Genomic DNA, 27,426 nt, shown 5'->3' with positions numbered 1-27,426 from the left:
ACTGGTTACAACAGAGTAAAAATCACAATACCTGCAATTAGAACCAAAGAGGTTTACAACACAGAAAACGGTCATTCGGTGACCACGTCCGCATAAGCTCTTTGTTAAAACAATCCAAAATTAATCCCACTGTCCCACTCTCTCAACCATTGCCCTCTAATTTCCTATGCTTCAAATATTTATTCCATTTTCTCTTAAAAAGGTAGAATGGTCTCTACCTGAGCCACACATTTTGGCATAGTATTCCATTCTTCAACAACCTGCTGCGCCAAGAAATTTCTCCTAATCTCTCTCCTCACTTTCAGTGTTGATTTTAAATCGATGACTGTTTGTCACAACCAAAGAAAATAGTCTTTCCCTATTTCCTCCATCATAATTTTAAGAACCGCTATTAAATCCTCTCTTAGCCTTCTCTGCGCCAGAGGAAATAGTCCCAGCATCTCAAGTCAAGTCTACCCTCATAACTTGAGTTTCTCATCCCTGGTGAATCTACACTGTATGCGCTATATGGCTTTCATACCTTCTCTGTAATGATGCAACAACAGCAACTTGTATTTATATAGCCCCTTTAACGCAGTAAAACGTCCCACAAGACAAAAAATTTGACACTCAGCCACATAAGGGGAAATTAGGGCAGGTGGCCAAAAGCTTGGTCAAAGAGGTAGGTTTTAAGGAGTGTCTTAAAGGAGTAAAGAGAGGTAGTGAGGCGGAGACGTTTAGGCAGGGAATTCCAGAGCTTACGGCCTAGGCAACAGAAGGCACAGCCACCAATGGTTGAGCGATTATAATCGGGGATGCTCAAGAGGGCAGAATTAGAGAAGCGCAGATATCTCGGCTAGGGGGGTGGGGGGGGGGGCGGTTTGTGGGGCTGAAGGAGATTACAGAGATAGGGAGGGGCGAGGCCATGATTTGAAAACAAGGATGAGAATTTTGAAATCGAGGCGTTGCTTAACTGGGAGCCAATGTAGGCCAGCAAGCACAAGGGTGATGGGTGAATGGGGCTTGGTGCAAGTTAGGGTTAGGACACAGGCAGCTGAGTTTTCGATCACTTCAAGTTAATGCAGGGTAGAATGTGGGAGGCCAGCCAGGAGTGCGTTGGAATAGTCAAGTCTAGAGGTAACAAAGGCATGGATGAGGGTTTCAGCAGCGGATGAGCTGAGGCAAGGGCGGAGACGGGCGATGCTACGGAGGTGGAAATTGGCGGTCTTAGTTATGCTGCGGATATGCGGTCGGAAGCTCATTTCAGGGTCAAATATAACACTAAGGTTGCGAACAGTGTGGTTCAGCCTCAGACAGATGTTAGCGAGAGGGATGGAGTCACTGGCTAGGGAACGGACTTTATGGTGGGGACCGAAAACAATGGCTTCGGTCTTGCCATTATTTAATTGGAGAAAATTTCTGCTCATCCAGAATTGGATGTCGGACAAGCATTCTGACAATTAAGGGACCGTGGCAGGGTCGAGAGTAGTGGTAGTGAGGTAGAGCTGGGTGTCATCAGTGTACATGTGGAAACTGACACTGTGTTTTCAGATGATGTCGCCAAGGGGCATCATGTAGATGAGAAATAGGAGGGGCCAATGATAGATCCTTGGGGGACACCAGAGGTAACGATGCGAGAACGGAAAGAGAAGCCGTTGCAGGTGATTCTGTGGCTACGATTAGATAGATAAGAATGGAACCAGACGAGTGCAGTCCCACCAGACGACGGTGGAGAGGTGTTGGAGAAGGATGGAGTGGTCAACCATGTCAAAGGCTGCAGACAAGTCAAGAAGGACGAGGAGGGATAGTTTACCTTTGTCACAGTCACAAAGGACGTCATTTGTGGCTTTCACGAGAGCCGTTTCAGTACTGTGGCAAGGACGGAAACCTGATTGATGGGATTCAAACAGAGTTGCGGGAAAGATGGGCACGGATTAGGGAGGAGACAACACGTTCAAGGACTTGAGAGGAAAGGGTGGTTGGAGATGGGGTGGCAGTTTGCAAGGACGGAAGGGGGTCAAGGCTTGGTTTTCTGAGAGAGGTGATGAAACATAGAAACATGGAAGATAGGAGCACGAGTAGGCCATTCGGCCCCTCGAGCCTGCTCCACCATTCAATGAGATCATGGCTGATCATCCAAACTCAGTACCCTGTCCACGCCCTCTCCCCATATCCCTTGATCCCTTTAGCCTTAAGAAATATATCTAACTCCTTCTTGAATATATTTAATGAATTGGCCTCAACTGCCTTCTGTGGTAGAGAATTCCACAGGTTCACATTGCTGGTCATCTTCCAAAATTCGATAAGACTCTGGAACAGTACCCATGGATTGGCGGGTAGCTAATGTTACCCCACTGGGAAAAATGCTAGAGTCCATTATAAAGGATGTAATAGCAGAGCACTTGGGAAAAAAGTGACCGGATCGGAAAAAGTCAACATGGATTTACAAAAGGTAAATCGAGCTTGACTAATCTACTGGAATTTTTTGAGGATGTAACTGGTAAAATAGATAAAGGAGAACCAGTGGATGTGGTGTATTTGGATTTTCAAAAGGCTTTCGATAAGGTCCCGCATAAGAAATTAGCGTGTAAAATTAAGGCACATGGGATTGGGGGCATGGTATTGACTTGGATAGAGAACTGGTTGGCAGACAGAAAGCAAAGAGTTGGAATAAACGGCTCTTTTTCCGAGTGGCAGGCAGTGACTAGTGGGGTACCGCAGGGATCGGTCCTTGGGACCCCAGCTATTCACATTATATATTAATGATCTGGACGAGGGAACTAGATGTAATATCTCCAAGTTTGCAGACGACACAAAGCTGGGTGGGCGTGTGCGCTGTGAGGAGGATGCCGAGAAACTCCAGTATGATTTGGACAGGTTGGGTGATTGGGCAGAAGCATGGCAGATGCAATATAACGTGGATAAATGCGAGGTTATCCACTTTGGAGTCAAAAACAGGAACGCAGAATATTATCTAAATGGCAATAGATTGGGAGAAGGGGAAGTGCAACGAGACCTGGGCGTCCTTGTGCACCAGTCGCTGAAAGTAAGCACGCAGGTGCAGCAGGCGGTTAAGGCGGCAAATGGTATGTTGGCCTTCGTAGCGAGAGGGTTTGAGTACAGGAACAAGGATGTCTTGCTGCAGTTGTACAGGGCCTTGCTGAGACCACACCTTGAGTATTGCGTGCAGTTTTGGTCGCCTTATCCGAGGATGTTCTTGCCATGGAAGGAGTGCAGCGAAGATTCACCAGGCTGATACCTGGGATGGCAGGAATGACGTACGAGGAGAGATTGGGCTTGTACTTGCTGGAGTTTAGAAGAATGAGAGGGGATCTCATCGAAACTTATAAAATTCTAACAGGACTAGACAGACTAGATGCTGGAAGGATGTTCCCGATGGTTCGGGAGTCCAGAACCAGGGGTCACAGTCTAAGGATAAGGGGTAAGCCATTTAGGACAGAAATTAGGAGGAATTTCTTCACCCAGAGAGTGGTGAACCTGTGGAATTCTCTACCAAAGAAGGCAGTAGAGGCCAATTCATTAAATATATTCAAGAAGGAGTTGGATATATTTCTCAAGGCTAAAGGGATCACGGGATATGGAGAGAAGGCAGGAACAGGGTACTGAATTTGGATGATCAGCCATGATCTCATTGAATGGCGGAGCAGGCTCAAGGGGCCGAATGGCCTACTCCTGCTCCTATCTTCTTTGTTTCTATGTTTCACCACTCTCTGGGTGAAGAAATTCCTCCTCATCTCAGTCCTAAATGGCTTACCCCTTATCCTTAGACTGTGACCCCTGGTTCTGGACTCCCCGACCATCGGGAACATCCTTCCTGCATCTAGTCTCTCTAGTCCGGTTAGAATTTTGTAAGTTTCAATGAGATCCCCTCTCATTCTTCTAAACTCTAGCGAGTATAAGCCCAATCGACTCAATCTCTCCTCATACGTCATTCCTGCCAACCCAGGTATCAGTCTGGTGAATCTTCGCTGCACTCCCTCCATGGCAAGAACATCCTTCCTCAAATAGGGCAACCAAAACTGCACACAATACTCAAGATGTGGTCTCACCAAGGCCCTGTACAACTGCAGCAAGACATCCTTGTTCCTGTACTCAAACCCTCTCACTACAAAGGCCAACATACCATTTGCCTTCTTAACCACCTGCATACTTACCTTCAGCGACTGGTGCACAAGGACACCCAGGTCTCGTTGCACTTCCCCTTCTCCCAATCTATTGCCGTTCAGATAATAATCTCCCTTCCTGTTTTTGCCACCAAAGTGGATAACCTTGCATTTATTCACACTATACTGCATCTGTCCAATCACCCAACCTGTCCAAATCATACTGGAGTTTCTCGGCATCCTCCTCACAGCACACACGCCCACCCAGCTTTGTGTCGTCTGCAAACTTGGGAGATATTACATCTAGTTCCCTCGTCTAGATCATTAATATATATTGTGAATAGCTGCGGTACCCCACTAGTCACTGCCTGCCACTCGGAAAACCCCTCTCTGGCAGATTTGTGGGAGAGGGGAACAGTGCCGGAGGAGAGAGAACCGTTATCAATGTCAGCTAACATGGGAGCCAGAAAAGGAAGTTGGGTGGTCAACAGTTTGATGGCAATAGGGTCGAAGGAGCAGGAAGTGGGTCTCATGAACAAGATGAGCGCGGAGAGGTCATGAGGGGAGATCGGAGAGAAACTGGAGAAAGATGCGAGTTCAGGGCTAGGGTAGGGGGCAACCCAAGAGGAAGTTTGGCCCGGTGGGCTAGTGGAAGGGAGGTGGCAGAGGAAGCTGAACGGATGGTCTCAATCTTAGAGAAAAAGAAGTCCATGAGTTCCTCACACTTGTTGTCGGAGGGGAGAGTGGAGGAGACAGGGGTTTAAGACGACAGTTAGCAGTGGAGAATAGAAGCCGGGATTTATCTTTGCATTCCAAAATGATTGTGGAATAGTGAGCAATTTTGGCAGACAAGGCAGGACCCGATAATGCTTTATGTGGTCCAGCCAGATCTGGCGGTGAATGGCTAAACCAGTTGTCCGCCACATCCGTTCAAGTCTGTGTCCCTTGGACTTAAGAGAGCGAAGATGATGGCTCTACCAGGGGAAACGTTCAGGGCGAGAGAGAGTAATTGTTTTAATAGGGACTAGGGCATCAAAGGTGGTGGTGAGGTTGAGAAGATCGGTAGCTGCAAAAATGTCATCGTGAATGGAGGGCCAAAAGGCTGGACAGTTGGGATTTCATAAGTGCAATTGAGAGTTGGGAGAGAGTCTTTTTCCAGGGGCAGACACAGAAAGAAGTAGGGTTGGGGGAAGGTGGAAGGGGGAATGTGGGTGGAGAGTGATACGAGGAAGTGGTCAGAGATGGCCTTATCTGCGATTGACACGATGGAAATAGCGAAGTCACGAGAAGGCAAGGTCGAGGGGGTGGCTATGAATATGGGTTGGGAAGTTTACATGGAGGGAGAGATTAAGGGAGGATAGGAGGCTAGTGAACTCAGAGGACAGAGAGCATGATGAATTGAGATGGAGGTTGAAATCACCGAGAATGAGAAGTCGTTCAGTGCAGAGGCTGAGGGAGGAAAGCAGTGAAGATATCTCGGTAATAACATTTTTATGGTACTTGGGTGGGCAGTAGAGAACAAGAATTTAAAATGAGAGGTGAAAGGGGTGGAATAAGGTGAGATGCTTAAAGGAGAACATGCCGGAGGAGTAGGGGTACAGACCAAGGTGTGATTTGGTGATGAGAGCCACAGCGCCACTACAGCAGGGTGAGCAGGGCAAGTGGTGGAAGGTATAGCCAGGCGGGGAGGCTTCATTTAAGGGTAAGGTGTCATCACCCATCAACCAAGTTTCCGTCAGGGCCCTGATGTCGATGCATTCATCCACGATAAGCTCATGGATGGCAAAAGCCTTGTTCACAGTTGAACGGACATTCACCCAAAACTACACTCAGTATTGTAATCAATCAATGTTTTATATAAATGCATCATTACTCCTTTACTTCCACCCTATGCCCCTACTTGTAAGACCCAAAATTCTACAGGCCTTTATGGCTTTATCTACCTGCAATCACACTTTCAAGCAATTATCCATTTGAACATGCAAGTCTCTCAGTTCATCCACACCCTTGAGCATTTTTCTAATTAGTGTACTTGCATTCCTTGTTTTTCTCCCAAAATTGTATTAATTCATATTTTTACACATTAAATTGCATCTTCCACCAGTCTGCCAATTACACTAATCTGCTTCTCTTCCTCTGACAGTTCTCCTCACTGTTTTCTCACTACTTTTGTGTCTTTAGCAAACTTTGAGATTGTGATCGCTATACCAAAGTCCAAATCATCTACATATAACAAGAACAAAAGTAGAACCCCCCAACCCGGTACACCACTTGCAACTGTTCTCCAATCTGAACAGCGCTCATTTACCTCAACTCTGTTCCTTGCCCATCAACCAACTTTCTGTTCCTGCTGTTACAATTCCTCTTATACCAGAGGCCTAAACTTTTCTGACGAACCTCATGAGACACCTCATCAAACACCTTCTGAAATCTATACACACGACAATTACTTCATTCCCTTCACCTTCAAAAACAACTTTAAATTTGTTAAATATGACTGGCCTTCAACAAATCTGCATTGGTTATCCTTGAGTAACCTATGCATTTCTAAATGCTTACTAACTTTAATCACAAATTATGGATTGAAGAGTTTGCCCACAACTGACGATAGACTAACTGCATTTATTTAATGTTAGGTGCAATGTGTGCCACAGTCAAATTAACTGTATGCAGTTGTGGCTATATACTTCTGTACAGTATTTAATGGATAACTGCACCATTATGCCACAGAGAACAAAAGGTCCCCAGTTGGATCACTAAACTATGCGAAGTTAGGTGATCTCAGCCAAGGACTGAGATTAGAGATCAGTGTTCCCATTCCTGAATGCTTTCCAGCAATATTCATTGGAATGGAGATGTGGACATCATCAGGCTTAGCTGCAATGTCCTCCATAGTCAAAAAGCCAACTGAGCAAGTCTATATGCACACCAGATCGTTCGCCACTTGGTTGGGATGCAAGTTTCTTACACCCAGGGAGCCATATCCAAGTATGAATCACCTCCTTCAGGAGAGAAAAGTGAAGTGGTGGGAACGAAAAGTTTGCACAAAAGGTGTGATGATGTATCCCCTGCATTGGATTTTATGGCATATGAAGTCAAACTGCAGACGTTATGCACATAAGCCTGGGGACACCTATTCTTATTACAAATAATATAAATATCAGAATGTTCCAAAACATACCAGCATCTTTTGCAAAAATTTCATGTAGGACTTTTCCTGTTCTTTTAGGTGGTCTATCAGCTGAGACAAACGCTCAACGTTAGCAGATCTTTCATTTTTCTCCATAAGGTCATCCCGCATAGAACGAGCCTTGCTGATGTAATCCCGAATCTGGATCAGTCTACTCACAACCTATTTGTCAAAACAAATACATGGGGACCACTAAAAAAAGAGCTGTACAATTTCTGTTTTACTGTACATTCAATGCATCAAAAGTGCACTTTAAGATGGATTACAAGGTTAGGGAATTATCTTAGCTGCCTGATCCAGTGTCTGTCAGTATGAGTGGCAGGTGTTAGTGAACTTAATTGATAAATTTTACAAAATTTCACATTACCTGAGAAACAAGGTCAGGTTTAGTTTGACAAAGGCATCCAGCTGCAATCTGCATCGGCACATGCAAAATAGTAGCAGTGATCGGAAGAAAATGCTTTCCCACTTCATTTTCAGAAATTATATTCAAGAATTAACTTACATTTATATAACACCTTTCATAATCTTAGGACCTCCCAAAGCACTTCACAGCTAATGAGGTACTTTTCACCCAGAATTTCTTCACCCAGAGTGGTGAACCTGTGGAATTCTCTGCCAAAGAAGGCAGTAGAGGCCAATTCATTAAATATATTCAAGAAGGAGTTGGATATATTTCTTAAGGCTAAAGGGATCAAGGGATATGGGGAGAAAGCAGGGACAGGGTACTGAAATTGGATGATCAGCCATGATCTCATTGAATGGCGGAGCAGGCTCGAGAGGCCGAATGGCCTACTCCTGCTCCTGTCTTCTATGTTTCTATGAAGTATAGTCACTGTTGTAATGTAAGGAAACATGGCAGCCAATTTGCAAACTGCAATGTCCAAAAAACAGCAGTGAGATAAATGACCAGAAAATCTGTTTTTAGTGTTGTTGATTGAGGGATAAATGTTGACCAGGACACCTGAAGAACTCTCTGCTCTTCTTTGAATATTGCCTTGTGATATGATACATTCACCCAAGAGGGCAGATGGGGCCTCAGTCTAACGTCTCATCTGAAACTACACCTCTGAGTGCAGCTCTCCCTCAGTGCTGCACTCAAGTGTCAGCCTAGATTATGTGCTCAAGCCACAACCTCAGGAGGTGAGAATGCTCCGAGACATGGCCAACACCTGCAAGTTAGTTTATACTGTGTATCCTTCATACAAAAGTTCACAGGTTTGGAATTCCTTGGTGCACTGTTTACCTCATCTCTCAGCCCATGAAAAGTGAGGTGAACGAACAAATGAAAATATGGGACAGGATTCTCTATGAACATGTGAACCCTTCGGTGATACTTAGCAGTCTATTTGGTTCTTTGTAACATTGTAATTACCAATAACAACTGAGACAGAGTAGATTTTTGATACACAAATGTCAATGGTTGAGACTATACAATATGGCTTTGGGGCCATTCATCGTTAACAGATAGGATATCAGCAGAAATGCATGCTGCAGCGTAAAAAGTACTTAGTATACAAAAAGATATTGGTGGACCAATGCTTTACACGTTTGCAATCCATTCCCGTCTTGCTATATTAATTGAGGCACCAACCTACTAAAGTAAGTGAGTTAATCCCTATGCTCAAATATCAGACAGGGGAATGGCTTAAAAACAGGTTACCTGTTTGCCCTCTAACAGGTAACAGTAACTTGAAGGCATATATGATTGAAGGAAACCAGCAACGTTCAGTTAAGATAAATACATGATCGACATGCACAATTACAGCAAACACCGCAATAACTATCAAACAACCAATCAGCATCTATTTATAGATAAAAAAATTTTAAAGGTTAAAATTATGTTTCACGTTGTCAAACTGAGTCTCGAAACCTCTGTTGAAATATTTATATGAAATGGGTTAATACCCCACTGAGGCAATGGGCAGAGAAATATTGCGAAAGTCCATTAAGGATTTGTCCACTCATATCACTAATTCACACCCAATTTTCACAGACCAGTTAGTTAGCAATGCTGCCTAAGACATAGGGAATACTAAATTATTTCTTCATCCTTTTCTTCCCCCTCCAAACCAGTAAGAGTTGGTAGGTTTATTTTATTAACTATCAAAATAATAAAACATGAAATTTAAATGTCTCACCTGACTACTCTCTATTTCAGATTCTCCTTGGTCATCTCCAAGTGATACCTGATCACTTTGCAATGAATCTTTGCTTACGGATGCAAACAAATCCACCCTTGAAGTCGGCAGCTTTGTTTCTCTTCTTTGCGGGTTTAAGTCAGGTTCCTTGCTTTTGTTGCTGTTGATTTGCTGCTGAAGAAAGTTGAATGGCTTCCTATTTTCAACAGGTGGACGTTGGTTGTTGGCAGCTGTGGCTCTGCCATGAGAATCACTCCCAATGCTCCGCTAACCAACAAACATCACAATGTTTAGTGTGAAATAACAATATTTGAATGTATTATTTTACTCTGATCTTTTAGACCTGTAACAACCATTATTTTGATCATCAGGTACGATTAATCAGGTTTTCAGTTACAATTATTCAACTTCCTGGTGACGTGCATAATTTATAACACTGAATAAACCCCAGCATAATATAGCCTATAGTCCTGTTAACTCCCCAATTAAGAACGCTTTAAGAGCGATCATACATTTTAATACAGTAGTTTAGATCTGTACGAGCAGTCTCGTATACAGTAAGATCTCAAGAACAAAGAGGCATATGGCATTCTACCATTCGAGTGGCAAGTTTACAAAAGGACAGCCTTCCCTCCTCCAATTAGCAACTATTTGTAAAGATCATTTGGCTTTTCTGTTTCTTCACCACCGAACCACAATTTACATGTGGACTACAGGACTGGCAACCATACTCAAGACCACACAGTCAGCAAATGTACAGAAACTCTATTTTGTTCACTGCCAAGATTCTACAATTCATCTTGGAGGTTTTCAAAAAAGGTCATGCTCCTGGCAGAGCATCATGTCAGCCTTGCCTATCAGGGATTGTGATGCTGAAGTCAGTATGCTTCACAGTTTTCTGCACATTTAATTAAGTTCTTGTCGGGCCTCTTCACCTCCAGACCCAATTTCCCAATATACACTTCTGGTACCCAAAGTTCTACCAGGAGCACAAAGTCATAAAATATACCATTATAAAATTACAGAAGGCAACCGTTCCAACTCTGGGTGCCTTAAATGTAAACCAAGGTGATCAAACATCAGCTAAATGCACAGCAGTTCCCAGCCTGTTTCCAAGCAGGCACCTCCTGATGATCATACAGAGCTGAAAAAAAGATGTGACCCATTAGATTTCAATTTGGTAACATCAACTTAGTGGCCTCTTCAGCTCAAGAGGATTTAGATTGGCACGTCTTTGTAGGCAGGGAAATTAATTGGATTCAAGTACCTCTTTTAGGTGGGAGATGCCCCCTTCTTTTCATAGTTATGGAGATTTGGTGAGAGATTGGTAATTAATACTAAAGGTACTCCTTTTACACTTAAGTTTTCCTTTTTAAAATAAAAAATGTGTATCTGGGATGTGGACAATGTTTGCACGGCCACATTTCTTCAGCATCTTCCTAGTAGCTCTGAGGTGATGGCGCACCACCTTCTTGAACCACTGCTGTCCTTGTGGTGATGGTGCATGCTCTCACAATGGTATTAGGTAGGGAATTACAGGATTTTGACCCAGCAATGGTGATAGAATGACAATACACTACACTGTCACATTCAGAGACAAGGAATTGAATCATGCCATCACATTAAACACATAGTGGAGGCTAAAATCTCAATGTGCACTGTATATACTCACATGTAAGCAGTCAGCACTTATGATGACTCCTCTACTTTCTAATTAAAATAAAATGGTTTTAGATAAAGTAGAGCAGGAATAATGCACTGGATCAAATGGATGTTAAGTACTATAACTGCGTGCTTGTCTGGTCTCATGCAAATTAAAGTGCAACAGCAAACTGACAACTGTAGTATTCAAGCACCACTCAATGCAGTGCCGGTCTCCCACCCTACTTTATACTTGTATACAAGACAACCACTCTACTTTAACCCCAAACAGCAACATTAGTTACTCAACTTATATGGAACCCGATACAGTAATTATAAAGGAGACAAATAATACTATTCCAGCTGCAGCTAGTGGGTTTAAACAACGGACAGTTCAAGTTCCCAAAAACACTTTCATCAGGTAGATGTTGGCCATCAGATCACCCAAAGTTTTGATTTATTCAGTTTAACTCATTTCTAGAAACTCTTGTATTGTGGTTAGTGAATTGGTACAAACCTTCTTTCTGGAGTCCAGTATTTACAGATTATTTTAGCACCATGACAATGAAATTTGGGAGTTTTTTTTAAACAAAGAGGAAGATGTGGACTTTTTCTTTTCACCTACCCCCGACCCAGCACCCTTTCTTACCCAAGGACAACATTATCTGTACATTAGAAAGCTTGTAACCTGGTCATACGAAAAATGCCATTTACCTAATATTTTGAAAAAGGGTTAATGAAAATGATTGCTAAAATAAATCTCAGGCAAAATTTAACCTATTGACCTACCTCATCTAAATCACTGAAGTTTATACGCTGTTTCAGCCTCTCAAGCTCTGCAGAGTCTGGAACAGAGAAATGAGATGCATGCTTTGTGGGAGGATAACTCTTGGGGGTTTTAGTCCTTCGGCGCCCAACACTCGGGGAGGATTCAGGGGAGATGTCATTTGTAAGTCGGCTCTCACTTCCTGCACTTAACTTTTTCTTGTTCTTCTCAGATGATCTGTTAGCCTTCTTATATTGAAGACCCCAATCCTGCAAAGAAAAATAGTACAATAGTACATATACTCCTGGTCATTACCACAGTGCTGTTTGTGGGAGCTTGTTGTGTGCAAATTAGCTGCCATGTTTCCTACATTACAACAGTGACTAGACTTCAAAAAGTACTTCATTGGCTGTAAAGCGTTTTGGGAGTCCGGTAGTCGCGAAAGGCGCTCTATAAATGCAAGTCTTTTATTCCATGCCTATTGACACAGTGGCTTTTTAATTACTTATGTTATATAAAGACCATTAATCTATCTTTAAAATTGAATTTCATACATAAGCAACACATTTCGTTGGAAACTCAAGTAGTCCCAAACTCCTCCATCACCATCCCTGGGTATGGCCTGTCCCACTGGTAGCACCACTACTGGCCGAGTCCTGAACAGGTGGTGAGAGAACCAACACAAGGGGGAAAAACCTACTTGACCGCGTCCTCACCTATCTACCTGTCGCAGGTGCATTTGTCCATGACAGTATTAGTAGCAGTCATTGTGGAGATGAAATCCCATCTTCACACGGAGGACACCCTCCATCGTGTTGTGTGGCACTACCACCGTGCTAAATGGGATAGATTCAGAACAGATCTAGCAGCTCAAAACTGGGCATCCATGAGGTGCTGTGGGCCATCAGCAGCAAAATTGTATTCCACCACAACCTATAACCTCATGGCCCAGCATATCCCTCACTCTACCATTACCATCAAGCCAGGGGACCAACCCTGGTTCAATAAGGAGTGTAGAAGAGCATTCCAGGAGCAGCACCAGGCGTAGCTAAAAATGAGGTGCCAACCTGGGGAAGCTGCAACACAGGACTACATGCATGCTAAAAAGCAGAAGGCTATAGACAGGGCAAAGCGATCTCACAATCAACAGATCAGATCACAGCTCTGCAATCCTGTCACATCCAGTCATGAATGGTGGTGGATCATTAAACAACTAAACGGGAGGAGGAGGCTCCATGAATATCCCCATCCTCAATGGTGGTGGAGCCCAGCACGTGAGTGCAAAAGACAAGGCTGAAGCGATTGCAACCATCTTCAGTCAGAAGTGCCAAGTGGATGATCCATATCGGCCTACTCCTGAGGTCCCCACCACCACAGAAGCCAGTCTTAAGCCAATTCGGTTCATTCCACGTGATATCAAGAAACAGCTGAGCGCACTGGATACAGCAAAGGGCCCCGACAATATCCCGGCTATCATGCTGAAGACTTGTGCTCCAGAACTAGCCGCGCCTCTAACCAAGCTGTTCCAGTACAGCTACAACACTGGCATCTATCCGACATTGTGGAAAACTGCCCAGGTATGTCCTGTCCACAAAGATCAGGACAAGGCCAATTGCTGCCCCATCAGTCCACTCTCAATCATCAGCAAAGTGATGGAAGGTGTCATCAACAGCGCTATTAAGCGACACTTACTCACCAATAACCTGCTCACTGATGCCCAGTTTGGGTTCTGCCAAGGCCACTCGGCTCCAGACCTCATTACAGCCTCGGTCCAAGAAGCTGAATTCCAGAGGTGAGGTGAGAGTGACTGCCCTTGACATCAAGGCAGCATTTGACAGAGTGGTATCAAGGAGCCCTAGTAAAACTGAAGTCAATAGGAATCAGGGGGATAAACTCTCCACTGGCTGGAGTCATACCTAGCACAAAGGAAGTAGGTTGTGGTGGTTGAAGGTCAATCATCACAGCCCCAGGATATCGCTGCAGGAGTTCCTCGGGGCAGTGTCCTAGGCACAACCATCTTCAGCTGCTTCATCAATGACCTTCCCTCCATCATAAGGTCAAAAATGGGGCTGTTCGCTGATGACTGCACAGTGTACAGTGCCATTCACAACTCCTCAGATAAAGCAGTCCATGCCCGCATGCAACAAGACCTGGACGATGTCCAGGCTTGGGCTGATGAGTGGCAGGTAACATTCACGCCACACAAGTGCCAAGCAATGACTATCTCCAACAAGCGAGAGTCTAACCAGCGCCTCTTGACATTCAACGTCATTACCATCGCCAAATTCCTCACCATCAATATCCGGGGGGGGGGGGGGGGGGCACCACTGACCAGAAACAAATACTGTGGCAACAAGAGCAGGTCAGAGGCTAGGTATTCTGCGGCAAGTGTCTCACCTCCTCACTCCCCAAAGCCTTTCCACCATCTACAAGGCACAAGTAAGGAGTGTGATGGAATACTCTCCATTAGCCTGGATGAGTGCAGCTCCAACAACACTCAAGAAGCTCGACACCATCCAGGACAAAGCAGCCCGCTTGACTGGCACCCCATCCACCACCTTAAACATTCACTCCCTCCACCACCGGCGTACCGTGGCTGCAGTGTGCACCATCTGCAAGATGCACTGTAGCAACTCGCCAAGACTTCTTCGGCAGCACCTCCCAAACCCACGGCCTCAACCACCTAGAAGGACAAGGGCAGCAGGCGCATGGGAACACCATCACCTCCAAGTTCCCCTCCAAGTCACACACCATCCTGGCTTCGAAGTATATCGCCGATCCTTCATCGTCGCTGGGTCAAAATCTTGGAACTCCCTACCGAACAGCACTGTGGGAGTGCCTTCATCATACAGACTGCAGCGGTTCAAGGCGGCGGCTCAAGGGCAATTAGGGATGGGCAATAAATGCTGGTCTTGCCAGCGACACCCACATCCCATAAACAAATTTAAAAAAAATTAGGAGCAGGAGTAGGCCATACGGCCCCTCAAGCCATTCAATAAGATCATAGTTGATCTTGGGCCTCAACGCCACTTTCCCACCCAATCCTCATATCCCTCAATTCCCTTAAGAGTCCAAAAATCTGTCTATCTCAGTCTTGAATATACTCAACAACTGAGCATCCACAGCTATCAGGGGTAGAGAATTCCAAAGATTCACAACCCTCTGATTGAAGAAATTTCTCCTCATCTCAGTCCTAACTGGCCAACCCCTTACTGAGACTATGCCCCCTAGTTCTAGACTCTCCAGCCAGGGGAAACCACCTTTCAGCATCTACCCTGACGAGCGCTCTCAGAATTTTATACGTTCCAATGAGATCACATCTCATTCTTCTAAACTGATGTAATAGCAGAGCACTTGGAAAACAGTGACCGGATCGGACAAAGTCAACATGGATTTGCAAAAAGTAAATCGTGCTTGACTAATCTACTGGAATTTTTTGAGGATGGAACTGGTAAAATAGATAAGGGAGAACCAGTGGATGTGGTGTATTTGGACTTTCAGAAGGCTTTCGATAAGGTCCCACATAAGAGTTTAGCATGTAAAGTTAAGGCACATGGGATTGGGGGCAAGGTATTGACTTGGGTAGAGAACTGGTTGGCAGACAGAAAGCAAAGAGTTGGAATAAACGGGTCGTTTTCCAAGTGGCAGGCAGTAACTAGTGGGGTACCGCAGGGATCGGTCCTTGGACCCCAGCTATTCACAATATATATTAATGATCTAGACGAGGGAACTAGATGTAGTATCTCCAAATTTGCAGACGACACAAAGCTGGGTGGGCATGTGTGCTGGGAGGAGGATGGCGAGAACCTCCAGGGTGATTTGGATAGGTTGGGTGATTGGGCAAAAGAATGGCAGATGCAATATAACGTAGATAAATGTGAGGTTATCCACTTTGGTGGCAAAAACAGGAAGGCAGATTATCTGAATGGCAATAGATTGGGAGAAGGGGAAGTGCAACAAGACCTGGGTGTCCTGGTGCACCAGTCGCTGAAGGCAAGCATGCAGGTGCAGCAGGCGGTTAAGAAGACAAATGGTATGTTGGCCTTCGTAGCGAGAGGGTTTGAGTACAGGAACAAGGATGTCTTGCTGCAGTTGTACAGGGCCTTGGTGAGACCACATCTTGAGTATTATGTGCAGTTTTGGTCGCCTTATCTGAGGAAGGATGTTCTTGCCATTGAAGGAGTTCAGCGAAGATTCACCAGGCTGATACCTGCGATGGCAGGAATGACGTATGAGGAGCGATTGGGACGAATGGGCTTGTACTCGCTGGAGTTTAGAAGAATGAGGGGGGATCTCATCGAAACTTATAAAATTCTGTCAGGACTGGACAGACTGGATGCAGGAAGGATGTTCCCGATGGTCGGGGAGTCCAGAACCAGGGGTCACAGTCTAAGGATAAGGGGTAGGCCATTTAGGACAGAAATGAGGAGGAATTTCTTCACCCAGAGAGTGGTGAACCTGAGAAATTCACTACCACAGAAGGCAGTAGAGGCCAATTCATTAAATATATTCAAGAAGGAGTTGGATATATTTCTTAAGGCTAAAGGGATCAAGGGGTATGGGGAGAAAGCAGGGACCGGGTACTGAAATTGGATGATCAGCCATGATCGCATTGAATGGCGGAGCAGGCTCGAGGGGCCGAATGGCCTACTCCTGCTCCTATCTTCTATCTATGTATATATGTATCTATGTAACTCCAGAGAGTATAGGCCCATTCGGTTCAATCTCTCCTCATAGAACAACCCTCTCAGCCCAGGAATCAGTCTGCTGAAGCTTCGTTGCGCCTCATCAAAGTACATCCCTCCTTTGGCAAGACAACCAAAACTGTACACAGTACTCCGGGTGTGATCTCACCCAAGTGCAGCAAGACTTCCTTACTCTTGTACTCCAAGACTCTTGCAGTAAAGGCCAACATACCATTTGACTTCCTAATTGCTTGCTGTATACCTGCATGTTAACTTTCTGTACTTTGTGTACAAAAAGCTTACTTTCCCACCTGCTTTGTATCGTCAGCAAACTTGATTACATTACACCCAGTCCCTTCATCCAAGTCATAAATATAGATTGTAAATAGCTCAGACCCCAGCACTGGTCCTTTTGGCACCCCACTAGCAACAGCCTCCCAACCTGAAAATGACCCGTTTATTCCTACTCTCTGTAGTATGTCCTTTAACCAATCCTCTAACCATGCTTATATATTACTCCAAATCCCATGAGCCCTAACCTTGTGTAACAATCTCGTGTGGCACCTTATCGAATGCCGTCTGAAAATCCAAATATACTACACCTACCCTGCTAGTTACATCCTCAAAAAACTAACAGATTTGTCAAATGATTCGTGTATATAAGTGATATGAAATTAGAAAACGAGAAGAATGTCGAAATTTGCTGTTGACACTATAAATGGATGGTGGAGGGGGCGGGAAACAGAGTAGTACAAATTGTAATGATGATTGTAAAAGACTGCAGGAGGAACAAGATACGCTAACAGGTATCAAGTGCCGTTCAATGTAGAAAAATGTGAATTAACACATTTTGGAAATAATAGGAAAAAGAAAAATGTAAATGATAAGATTTTAAGTGGAGTAAAGGAAATTTGGTGCGCAGATACACAAGTCAGTACAAGTCTTGAAGGCCATAAAAAGGCAAGCAGAATCCTTGGTTGTAAATCTAGATGCATGCAATACAAAGGCACAATGCTAATTTTGAATTTACACAAGACCTTAATTAGGCTGCAGTTGGAGTATTGCGCACAGTTTAGGGCATCCCATTATATGAAAGATATAAAAGAATTGCAAAGAAACATACAGCAAAGAAGGAGGCCGTTCAGCCCATCGTGTCTGTGCCAGCTCTTTGGTCGAGCTATCCAATTAATCCCACTAACCTGCTCTTTCCCCATAGGCCTGTAAATTTTTCACTTCAAAGTATTTATCCAATTCTCTTTTGAAAGTTACTATTGAATCTGCTTACACCATCCTCAGGCAGTGCATTCCAGTTCACAACAACTCCCTATTTAAGAAAATGTTGCCTCCCGTCACCTCTGGTTCTTTTGCCAATCACGGTAAATCCGTGTCCTCTGGTTACCGACCCTGTTGCCACTGGAGACAGTTTCTCCCTATTTACTCTATCAAAACCATTCATGATTTTGAACACCTGTATCAAAATATCCTCTTAACCTTCTCCGTTCCAAGGAGAACAACCCCAGCTTCTCCAGTCCCTCTACATAACTGAAGTCCCTCATTCCTGATACCAATCTAGCAAATCTCTTCTCCAGCCTTGAAGTCCTTGTGGTGCCCAGAATTGAACAAATACTCCAGCTGAGGCCTTTATAAAGGTTTAGCATAACTTTCTTGCTTTTGTACTCTATGCCTTTATAAATACAAAGCAGAGAAGGCTTAGAGAAGATTTGATAGAGGTATTTAAAATTAGGAGAAACTGTTTCCAATGACTGAAGGGTCAAAAACGAGAGGGTACAGGTTTAAGGTGATTGGAAAGAACCAGAGGCGACATGAGGAAAAACATTTTTACGCAATGAGTGGTTAGGATTTGGAATGCACTGCCTGATAGGGTGGTGGATACAGATTCAAGAAGGGAATTGGATAAATACCTGAAGAAGAAACAATTGCAAGAATATGGAGAAAGAGCGGGGGAGCGGGATCAATTTGACTGCTCTTCGAAGGGAGGGGAGGTGGGGTGGCTATGTTAATAAAGGAAGGAATCACTATAATACAGAGAAATGATATTGGGTCAAAGGAGCAGGATAGTGAAACAGTTTGGGTAGAGATAAGGAATAATAAGGGGAAAAAAACACTAGTGGGCGTAGTCTATAGGCCTCCGAACAGTTGCGACTCTGTTGGACGGAGTATTAATCAGGAAATAGTTGGGGCTTGTAATAAGGGAACAGCTATAATTATGGGGGATTTTAACTATCATATTAACTGGACAAATCAAACTGGGCAGAGTAGCCTTGAGGATGAGTTCATTGAGTGTATTAGGGATGGGTTTCTTGAGCAGTATGTAAGGGGGATAGATAGGAGTTTCTGTGGCCGAGACCGAGACTCCAAGATGGTATGTTGCCTCCCTGGTGCAAGGGTCAAGGATGTCTCGGAGCGGGTGCAGAGCATTCTGAAGGGGGAGGGGGATCAGCCAGTTGTCGTGGTACATGTAGGTACCAACGATGTAGGTAAAAAGAGGGAGGAGGTCCTACAAGCTGAATTTAGGGAGTTAGGAGCTAAATTGAAAAGTAGGACCTCAAAGGTAGTAATCTCTGGATTGCTACCAGTGCCACGAGCTAATAAGTTTAGAGAGAGTAAGATAGATAAGCTAAATACGTGGCTTGAGCAGTGGTGCAAGGGAGAGGGATTTAAATTCTTGAGGCATTGGAACCAGTTCTTGGGGAGGAGTGACCTGTACCAAGGGGACGGTCTACACCTGAACTGTGAGGGAGCCGATGTCCTCGGGGTAATATTTTCTAGGGCGGTTCGGGAGGATTTAAACTAATTTGGCAGGGGGATGGGAACCTAGGTAGTGGAAAAGAGGGAAGTCATATGAAGTCAGAAATAGATGGTAGAAAGGTGAGAAGCAATAAGCAAAGGAGAGAAACACAAAGGGCCAAACTAATTCACAATGAGAGTGTGAAAAAAGCAAGCCTGAAGGCTTTGTATCTTAATGCTAGAAGCATTAGGAACAAGGAGGATGAATTAGTTGTGGAAATAGAGGTAAACAAGTATGATTTGATTGGGATTACAGAAACGTGGCTGCAGGGTGGGCAAGGCTGGGAACTTAACATCCAGGGATATACAATATTTAGGAAGGATCGGCAAAAAAGGTAGGGGAGGTGGGGTAGCATTGCTGGTAAAGGAGGGGATTAATGCAATGGAAAGGAAGGATATTAACTCGGATGAAACGGAATCTGTATGGGTAGAAATGAGAAATAGCAAGGGGAGGAAAACGTTAGTGGGTGTGATATATAGGCCTCCAAATAGTAATATGGAGGTGAGGGAAGGCATAAAAAGGGAAATTAGAGAAGCGTGCGATAAGAGCACAGCTGTCATCATGGGTGACTTTAATTTACATATTGATTGGACTAACCAAATTAGTAAAAATTCTGAGGAGGAGGAATTCCTGGAATGTTTTCGGGACGGTTATCTGGACCAATATGTCGAGGAGCCGACTCGAGATCAGGCCATTTTAGACTGGGTATTGTGCAATGAGAAGGGACTTATCAGCAATCTTCTTGTACGAGGCCCCTTGGGTCAGAGCGATCATAATATGATCGAGCTCTCAGTCGAGATGGAGAGTGAGGAAATTGAATCAGAGACTAAGGTCCAGAACTTAAATAAAGGGAATTACGAGGGTATGAGACGGGAATTGGGTAAGATTGATTGGGTGTTGTTTCTGGGGGGATTGACAGTGGATAGACAATGGCAAGCATTCAAAGATAGAATGGAAGAATTCCAGAACATGTTTATACCGGTTTGGCATAAAAATAAACCTAAAAAGGTGACTCAACCGTGGATAACGAGGGAAATTAGGGACAGCATAAAATCAAAAAAAAGGGCATATCAACTGGCAAAAAAAAGCACCAGACCGGAAGATTGGGGGCAGTACAGGATACAGCAAAAGAGGACAAAGGGATTAATCAGGAAGGGGAAAATAGAATACGAAAGTAAACTTGCAGCAAACATAAAGACAGACTGCAAAAGCTTTTATCGGTATATCAGGAGGAAAAGACTGGTAAAATCCCAAGTCGGTCCCTTGCAGTCCGATTCGGGAGAATATATAATGGAGAATAAGGAAATGGCAGACCAATTAAACTCATACTTTGGTTCTGTATTCACAAAGGAGGACACAAATAACCTCCCAGGAATATCGGCAAACATAGGGACTAATGAGAGGGAGGAGCTGACAGAAATTAGTATCTCTAGGGATATGGTGTTGGGTAAGTTGAGGGGACTGAAGGCCGACAAATCCCCGGGGCCTGATAAACTACATCCTAGGGTACTTAAGGAGGTGGCCCTGGAGATAGCAGATGCTCTAAGGATCATCTTCCGGAACTCCATTGACTCGGGAACAGTACCCGTGGATTGGAGGGTAGCTAATGTTACCCCAATATTTAAAAAGGGGGGTAGAGAGAAAGCAGGGAATTATAGACCAGTAAGCCTTACATCGGTTGTGGGCAAAATGCTAGAGTCCATTATTAAGGATAAAATAGCGGAGCACTTGACAAATGGGGAAAGGATCGGACAGAGTCAACATGGATTTACAAAGGGTAAATCGTGTTTGACTAATCTGCTGGAATTTTTTGAGGAAGTAACTGGTAAAATAGATGGGGGAGAGCCAGTGGATGTGGTGTACCTTGACTTCCAGAAAGCCTTCGATAAGGTTCCACACAAAAGATTATCATGCAAAATTAAGGCTCATGGGATTGGGGGCAAAGTATTAACGTGGATAGAGAACTGGCTGGCGGATAGAAAACAGAGAGTTGGAATAAACGGCTCGTTTTCGGAGTGGCAGGCAGTGACCAGCGGGGTGCCGCAAGGATCTGTCCTGGGACCCCAGCTGTTCACAATATATATAAATGATCTGGATCAGGGAATTGGATGCAATATTTCCAAATTCGCTGACGACACTAAACTAGGAGGAGGGGTGGGCTCTGATGAGGATGTCAGGAGGCTACAGTGCGATTTGGACAGGTTGGGGGAATGGGCGGATACGTGGCAGATGCACTATAATGTGGATAAATGCGAGGTTATCCACTTTGGGGGTAAAAACAGGAGGGTAGATTATTATCTAAATGGCAATAGATTGGGAGATGGGGAAGTGCAGAGGGACCTGGGTGTTCTTGTGCACCAGTCACTGAAGGAGAGCATGCAGGTGCAACAGGCGATTAAGAAGGCAAATGGTATGTTGCCCTTCATATCAAGGGGGTTCGAGTATAGGAATAGGGATACCTTACTACAGCTGTACAAGGTGCTGGTGAGACCGCATCTGGAGTATTGTGTACAGTTTTGGTCGCCCCATCTGCGGAAGGATGTTCTTGCCATGGAAAGAGTGCAACGGCGATTCACCAGGCTGATACCTGGAATGGCGGGAATGACCTACGAAGAGAGATTAAATAGTTTGGGCTTGTACTCACTGGAGTTTAGAAGATTGAGAGGGGATCTCATCGAAACATATAAAATTATGGCAGGCCTGGACAGGCTGAATTCAGAGAGAATGTTTCCAATGGCCGGGGAGCACAGAACCAGGGGCCACAGTCTAAAAATAGCGGGCAAATCATTTAAAACAGAGATGAGGAAAAATTTCTTCACTCAAAGAGTGGTGAGCCTGTGGAATTCCCTGCCACAGAGGGCTGTGAAGGCTAATTCAATAAATATTTTCAAGAGAGAATTGGATATATTTCTGAAGGCTAAGGGGATTAAGGGTTACGGAGAAAAGGCGGGGACGGGGTACTGAACTGGTAAGATCAGCTATGATCTCAGACGAAGATCAGCCATGATCTCATTGAATGGCGGAGCAGGCTCGAAGGGCCGAATGGCCTACTCCTGTTCCTATCTCTATGTTTCTATGTTTCTATGAACCAACCAGGGGGCAAGCAACCTTAGATTTGGTCCTGTGTAATGAGACAGGATTAATTAAAAATGTCCTAGTAAAGGATCCCCTTGGAATGAGTGACCATAACATGGTTGAATTCCATATTCAAGTCGAGGGTGAGAAGGTTGGATCTCAAACAAGCGTGCTGAGCTTGAATGAAGGAGACTATGAAGGTATGAGAGCGGAATTGAGTAGAGTGGACTGGGAAAATAGATTAAAGGGTAAGACGGTACATGATCAGTGGTGTACATTTAAGGAGTTATTTTACAACTTCCAAAAAAGATATATTCCACTGAGGAAAAAAGGGTGTAAAAGAAAAGATAGCCATCCGTGGCTAAGTAAAGTCATTAAGGATAGTATCCGACTAAAAACAAGGGCATATAAGGTAGCCAAATCTAGTGGGAAGATAGAAGATTGGGAAGTCTTTAAAAGACAGCAAAAAATAACTAAAAGATTGATTAAGAAAGGGAAGATAGATTATGAAAGTAAATTAGCAAAAAATATAAAAACGGACAGCAAAAGTTTCTATAGTTATATAAAAAGAAAAAAGGGTGGCTAAAGTAAATGTTGGTCCCTTAGAGGATGAGACTGGGAAATTAATGGTGGGAAACATGGAGATGGCAATAGCGCTGAACAAATATTTTGTATCAGTCTTTACGGTAGAGGACACTAAGAATATCCCAACACTGGACAAACAGGTGGCTCTAGGGGGAGAGGAGCTAAATACGATTAAAATCACTAAGAAAGTGGTACTTGCTAAAATAATGGGACTTAAGCCGGATAAATCCCCTGGACCTGATGGCTTACATCCTAGGGTCTTGAGGGAAGTGGCGGTAGGGATTGTGGATGCATTGGTAATAATTTTCCAAAACTCCCTGGACTCAGCAAAGGTCCCGGCAGATTGGAAAACTGCTAATGTAACACCCTTATTTAAAAAGGGTAGTAGGCAGAAGGCTGGAAACTGTAGACCTGTTAGCCTAACATCTATGGTTGGTAAAATGTTAGAGTCCATTATTAAGGAGACAGTAACAGGACATTTGGATAAACATAATTTAATAGGACAAACTCAGCATGGTTTCATGAAGGGGAAGTCATGTTTGACAAATTTGCTTGAGTTCTTTGAGGAAGTAACATACAGGGTGGATAAAGGAGAACCAGTGGACGTAGTGTATTTAGACTTCCAAAAGGCATTTGACAAGGTGCCACACAAAAGATTATTGCTCAAGATAAAAAATCACAGGATTGGGGGTAATATTCTGGCGTGGGTGGAGAATTGGCTCTCTAACAGAAAGCAGAGTTGGGATAAATGGTTCATTCTCAGATTGGCAATCAGTAACTAGTGGTGTTCCGCAGGGGTCAGTGCTGGGTCCCCAACTCTTTACAATCTATATTAACGATTTGGAGGAGGGGACCGAGTGTAACATATCAAAGTTTGCAGATGATACAAAGATGGGAGGGAAAGTAGTGAGTGAGGAGAACATAAAAAACCTGCAAAGTGACATAGACAGGCTAAGTAAGTGGGCAGAGATTTGGCAGATGGAATACAACTGGAAAGTGTGAGGTTATGCACTTTGGCAGGAAAAATCATGGAGCAAGTTATTATCTTAATGACAAGAAACTGGAAAGTACTGTAGTACAAAGGGATCGGGGGGTGCTGGTGCACGAAACTCAAAAAGTTAGTATGCAGGTGCAGCAAGTGATCAAGAAGGCCAATGGAATGTTGGCTTTTATTGCTAGGGGGATAGAATATAAAAACAGGGAGGTACTGCTGCAGTTATACAAGGTATTGGTGAGACCGCACCTGGAATACTGCATACAGTTTTGGTGTCCATACTTAAGAAAAGACATACTTGCTCTCGAGTCAGTACAAAGAAGGTTCACTCGGTTAATCCCGGGGATGAGGGGATGGACATATGAGGAGGGGTTGAGTAGATTGGGACTCTACTCATTGGAGTTCAGAAGAATGAGAGGCGATCTTATTGAAACATATAAGATTGTGAAGGGGCTTGATCGGGTGGATGCGGTGAGGATGTTCCCAATGATGGGTGAAACTAGAACTAGGGGGCATAATCTTAAAATAAGGGGCTGCTCTTTCAAAACTGAGATGAGGAGAAACTTCTTCACTCAGAGGGTGGTAGGTTTGTGGAATTTGCTGCCCCAGAAAGCTGTGGAAGCTACATCATTACATAAATTTAAAACAGAAATAGATAGTTTCCTAGAAGTAAAGGGAATTAAGGGTTACGGGCAGGAAATTGGACATGAGTCTAGGTTCGGAATGGTCATGGCCCCGTGGGTAGTGGAATGGGCCCAGGGGCCGTGTAGCCTTGTTCTGCTCCTACTTCTTGTGTTCTAATTCTGTGTTAGATTTCAGGAGATGGTTTTATTCCTGTTCCTGGCTGGGGTGGAGATTGCCTTTACAGAAGGTAAGTACTGTAGAAAATATAGGGACAGAGTGATCTCCTGGAAGAGTTTCGATCGCCTAGATGGGTCGGAGAGGAATTTCCCAGATTTTTTTCTCCCAAATTGGCCATTGGGTTTTTTATCTGGTTTTTCGCCTCTCCCGGGAGATCACATGGGTTCGGGTGGGATGGAGAGTGATAGAAGATTTGAGGTTAGGATCAGATCAGCCATGATCTTATTGAATGGTGGAGCAGGCTCGAGGGGCCTACTCCTGCTCCTATTTCTTATGTTCTTATAATTGCTGAAAAAACATCTTTCATATTTAAGACAATATAAATGTTACTGGAAACAGTGCACCATCCTGGAACAAAATATATAATGAAGTGCCAAGAAATACAATTTACAACTCGTACATGAGTTACCAATCAGCTCATTTGTAGGGTATCAATCATACACATGCCTCCTCACCACATGTTCCTCAACAAAGGTTTGTCAGGGTTTTAATATCACAAGGAAACAAAATGGGAATAAACAGTGATTATTCTAAAAGCAAATTATATTACATTTGAATCTTTACAAATCTGTCTCTTTCGGAATATCAACAGGAGTTTCACACCCAAGAAAAAGGTTTCCAATTTAGTAGAGCTTCTGCTATACTGCACTAAAGTTTCACTGATTTGGCATTAACCCACGTTCTCAGCACCTTAATTCAACTGGAATAATTTTGTCTTACCCGGTTATTAAGCTGATCATCCAGACTTCCATTGTTCACAGCAGTGTTGGGCAAGTCCTGATCTTCAATTCTTTCCTCAAACAAAGGATCACCACCAGTTGCCATTTTCAATTACTAAGGATGAGAGAGTGTGTTTTTTTTTTGTACAACGTTTGAAGATCATACTGTCTATTTTAACATTTAACTAAAAACATCTTACCAAAAATGCCATGCAATATAGTATACAATTCAATGTCCCCTCTATAGTTGTCAGTCTTGGATCAAAGGCAGCACTCTCGCCCAAGTCAGAAGGGTGTGAGCTCAAGTCTCACTCCAGAGACTTGAGCACAAAGTCTAAATCTCCAGTGCAGTTCTGAGGGAGTGCTGCCCTGTCATAGGTGCCGCCTTGATGAGACGTTAAACCGAGGTCCCGTCTGCCCTCTCAGGCGGATGTAAAACATCATAAGGCAATATACAAAGAGTCAACATTTGTCCTTCAACCAACACTAAAAATATATTTGGTCATTTATCACATTGCTGTTTGTCACACTTGCAGTTTGCAAATTGGCTGCCACATTGCCTAAAATTACAACAGTGACTACACTTCATAAGTACTTCATTGGCTGTAAAGCGCTGAGACTCCTGAGGTTGGGAAAGGTGTTATATAAATGCAAGCTCTCTCATTATACTTTCAAACATAATCTTCTCATGCAAGTATCCCAATGCAAAATAGTTGACAACCAGAGGTAGACAAATAAATTAAACTAACGAAGCAGAAACAATTTAATTTCCAGGTTTGGCAAGTCGAAAAACAAAAACAAAATCACAACTCTCAAATAACATCAGCATTTCTCACCCTTCACAGTTTGCCTGTTTTCCTGCTGCAACTGATTTATAATTTTAATTTTAAAACATATAAAAGACAGAATTGCGGAATCCGATCTTCAAAACCAGGATAAAAAATCTCAATCTCATGTCATGAAAAAAAAACGCGTTCTTTCACGTAAATCGGCGGGCAGGTGAAATCGCAACATTCGGTGCTCCCGTGGGTCTCGTAACCTAGCAACGGGTGAGAAAATTGAGGATTATTAAAAAGAGTTATAAAAGCGACCAGCAACAACGAGGCCGCCTGCCCGCCCGAGATACTGTTTACATGTGTTTCAAACAGTTGGTGAACCGCCACAACTCCGCACCTGTACAGCACCACAAAGCCTCTCTGCCCGGTTGCCGGAAGCGGAGCCGGAGCTCCAGCGGCTCCTGGAAGGCCATCAAACGATGATCCGACCACTAACCACCTGGACACACAGCTGCGCTGCACGACCCTCCCGGGTCCGGCCCTGGCCCGCGGCCTCAACCCCCCGCTCACTCGGGGTGGGAGGGGGGCAGAGTTACGCACCAAGTTAAAAAAAACAAATGACCCTCACCTTTTCGGGGAAGCGGCTCACCTCACTTCAGCCATGAAGATCGCGGCGCTGCTGGTGGCGGCGAAGTAACGGAATGCTGCCTCGCGGGGTTTATGGCGCGCTCCCGCGAAAGAGTGAAAAATCCTCCCGACTCCGAACTGGGGCCGTTACTGAAACCATAGAGATGGAACCGGAAATTACGTGCCCGCAGGCCACAACAAACGGCAGGCAGCAGATCAACCGCGAACCGTCAGCCTCTACTTCCGGGTCGCAGGTCAGTTCTCAGCGGGCGCTCTGGTCTGCACTGGGCGCCGACTGTAAAGTTAGCAACAGTTTGTTTAACTGCCCTTGTTCTACATTTCCGGCAAAAAATGTAACTTTATAACTGGAGAAAATATAGTCATTATGCTTAGTCGTGGACATTAAAAAAAACTACACAAACTGGAAACTAACCTGAAAGTATATAGTGTGGTA

General features: G+C 44.1%; 1 protein-coding gene across 10 annotated transcripts in view; it reads right to left on the bottom strand.

Moving 5' to 3' along the window:
* pcm1 (pericentriolar material 1) overlaps nucleotides 1-27,216 on the bottom strand; it is a 239,363-nt gene extending 212,147 nt beyond the window's left edge. For 2 of the 10 annotated variants that reach the window (XM_085970779.1, XM_085970788.1), the window contains exons 1-6: nucleotides 26,974-27,215; nucleotides 25,571-25,684; nucleotides 21,795-21,941; nucleotides 11,865-12,110; nucleotides 9,435-9,701; nucleotides 7,285-7,455 (exon numbers count right to left, since the gene is read on the bottom strand). In XM_085970779.1, the coding sequence (XP_085826905.1) occupies nucleotides 7,285-7,455; nucleotides 9,435-9,701; nucleotides 11,865-12,110; nucleotides 21,795-21,941; nucleotides 25,571-25,675 (936 nt within the window). In that variant the 5' untranslated portion in view covers nucleotides 25,676-25,684; nucleotides 26,974-27,215. Of the gene's footprint in view, nucleotides 1-7,284; nucleotides 7,456-9,434; nucleotides 9,702-11,864; nucleotides 12,111-21,794; nucleotides 21,942-25,570; nucleotides 25,685-26,973 lie in introns of all 10 variants that reach the window. The other 8 variants (XM_085970806.1, XM_085970823.1, XM_085970793.1 and 5 more) reach the window with 6 other exon arrangements.
* Between the last annotated feature and the right edge of the window lie 210 nt (nucleotides 27,217-27,426).

Source organism: Somniosus microcephalus, chromosome 2 (assembly GCF_052327205.1).
Source record: "Somniosus microcephalus isolate GS21.2 chromosome 2, FLI_Smic_1.0, whole genome shotgun sequence".
NCBI lineage: Eukaryota > Metazoa > Chordata > Chondrichthyes > Squaliformes > Somniosidae > Somniosus > Somniosus microcephalus.
This window is presented reverse-complemented; position numbering and strand designations above follow the sequence as displayed.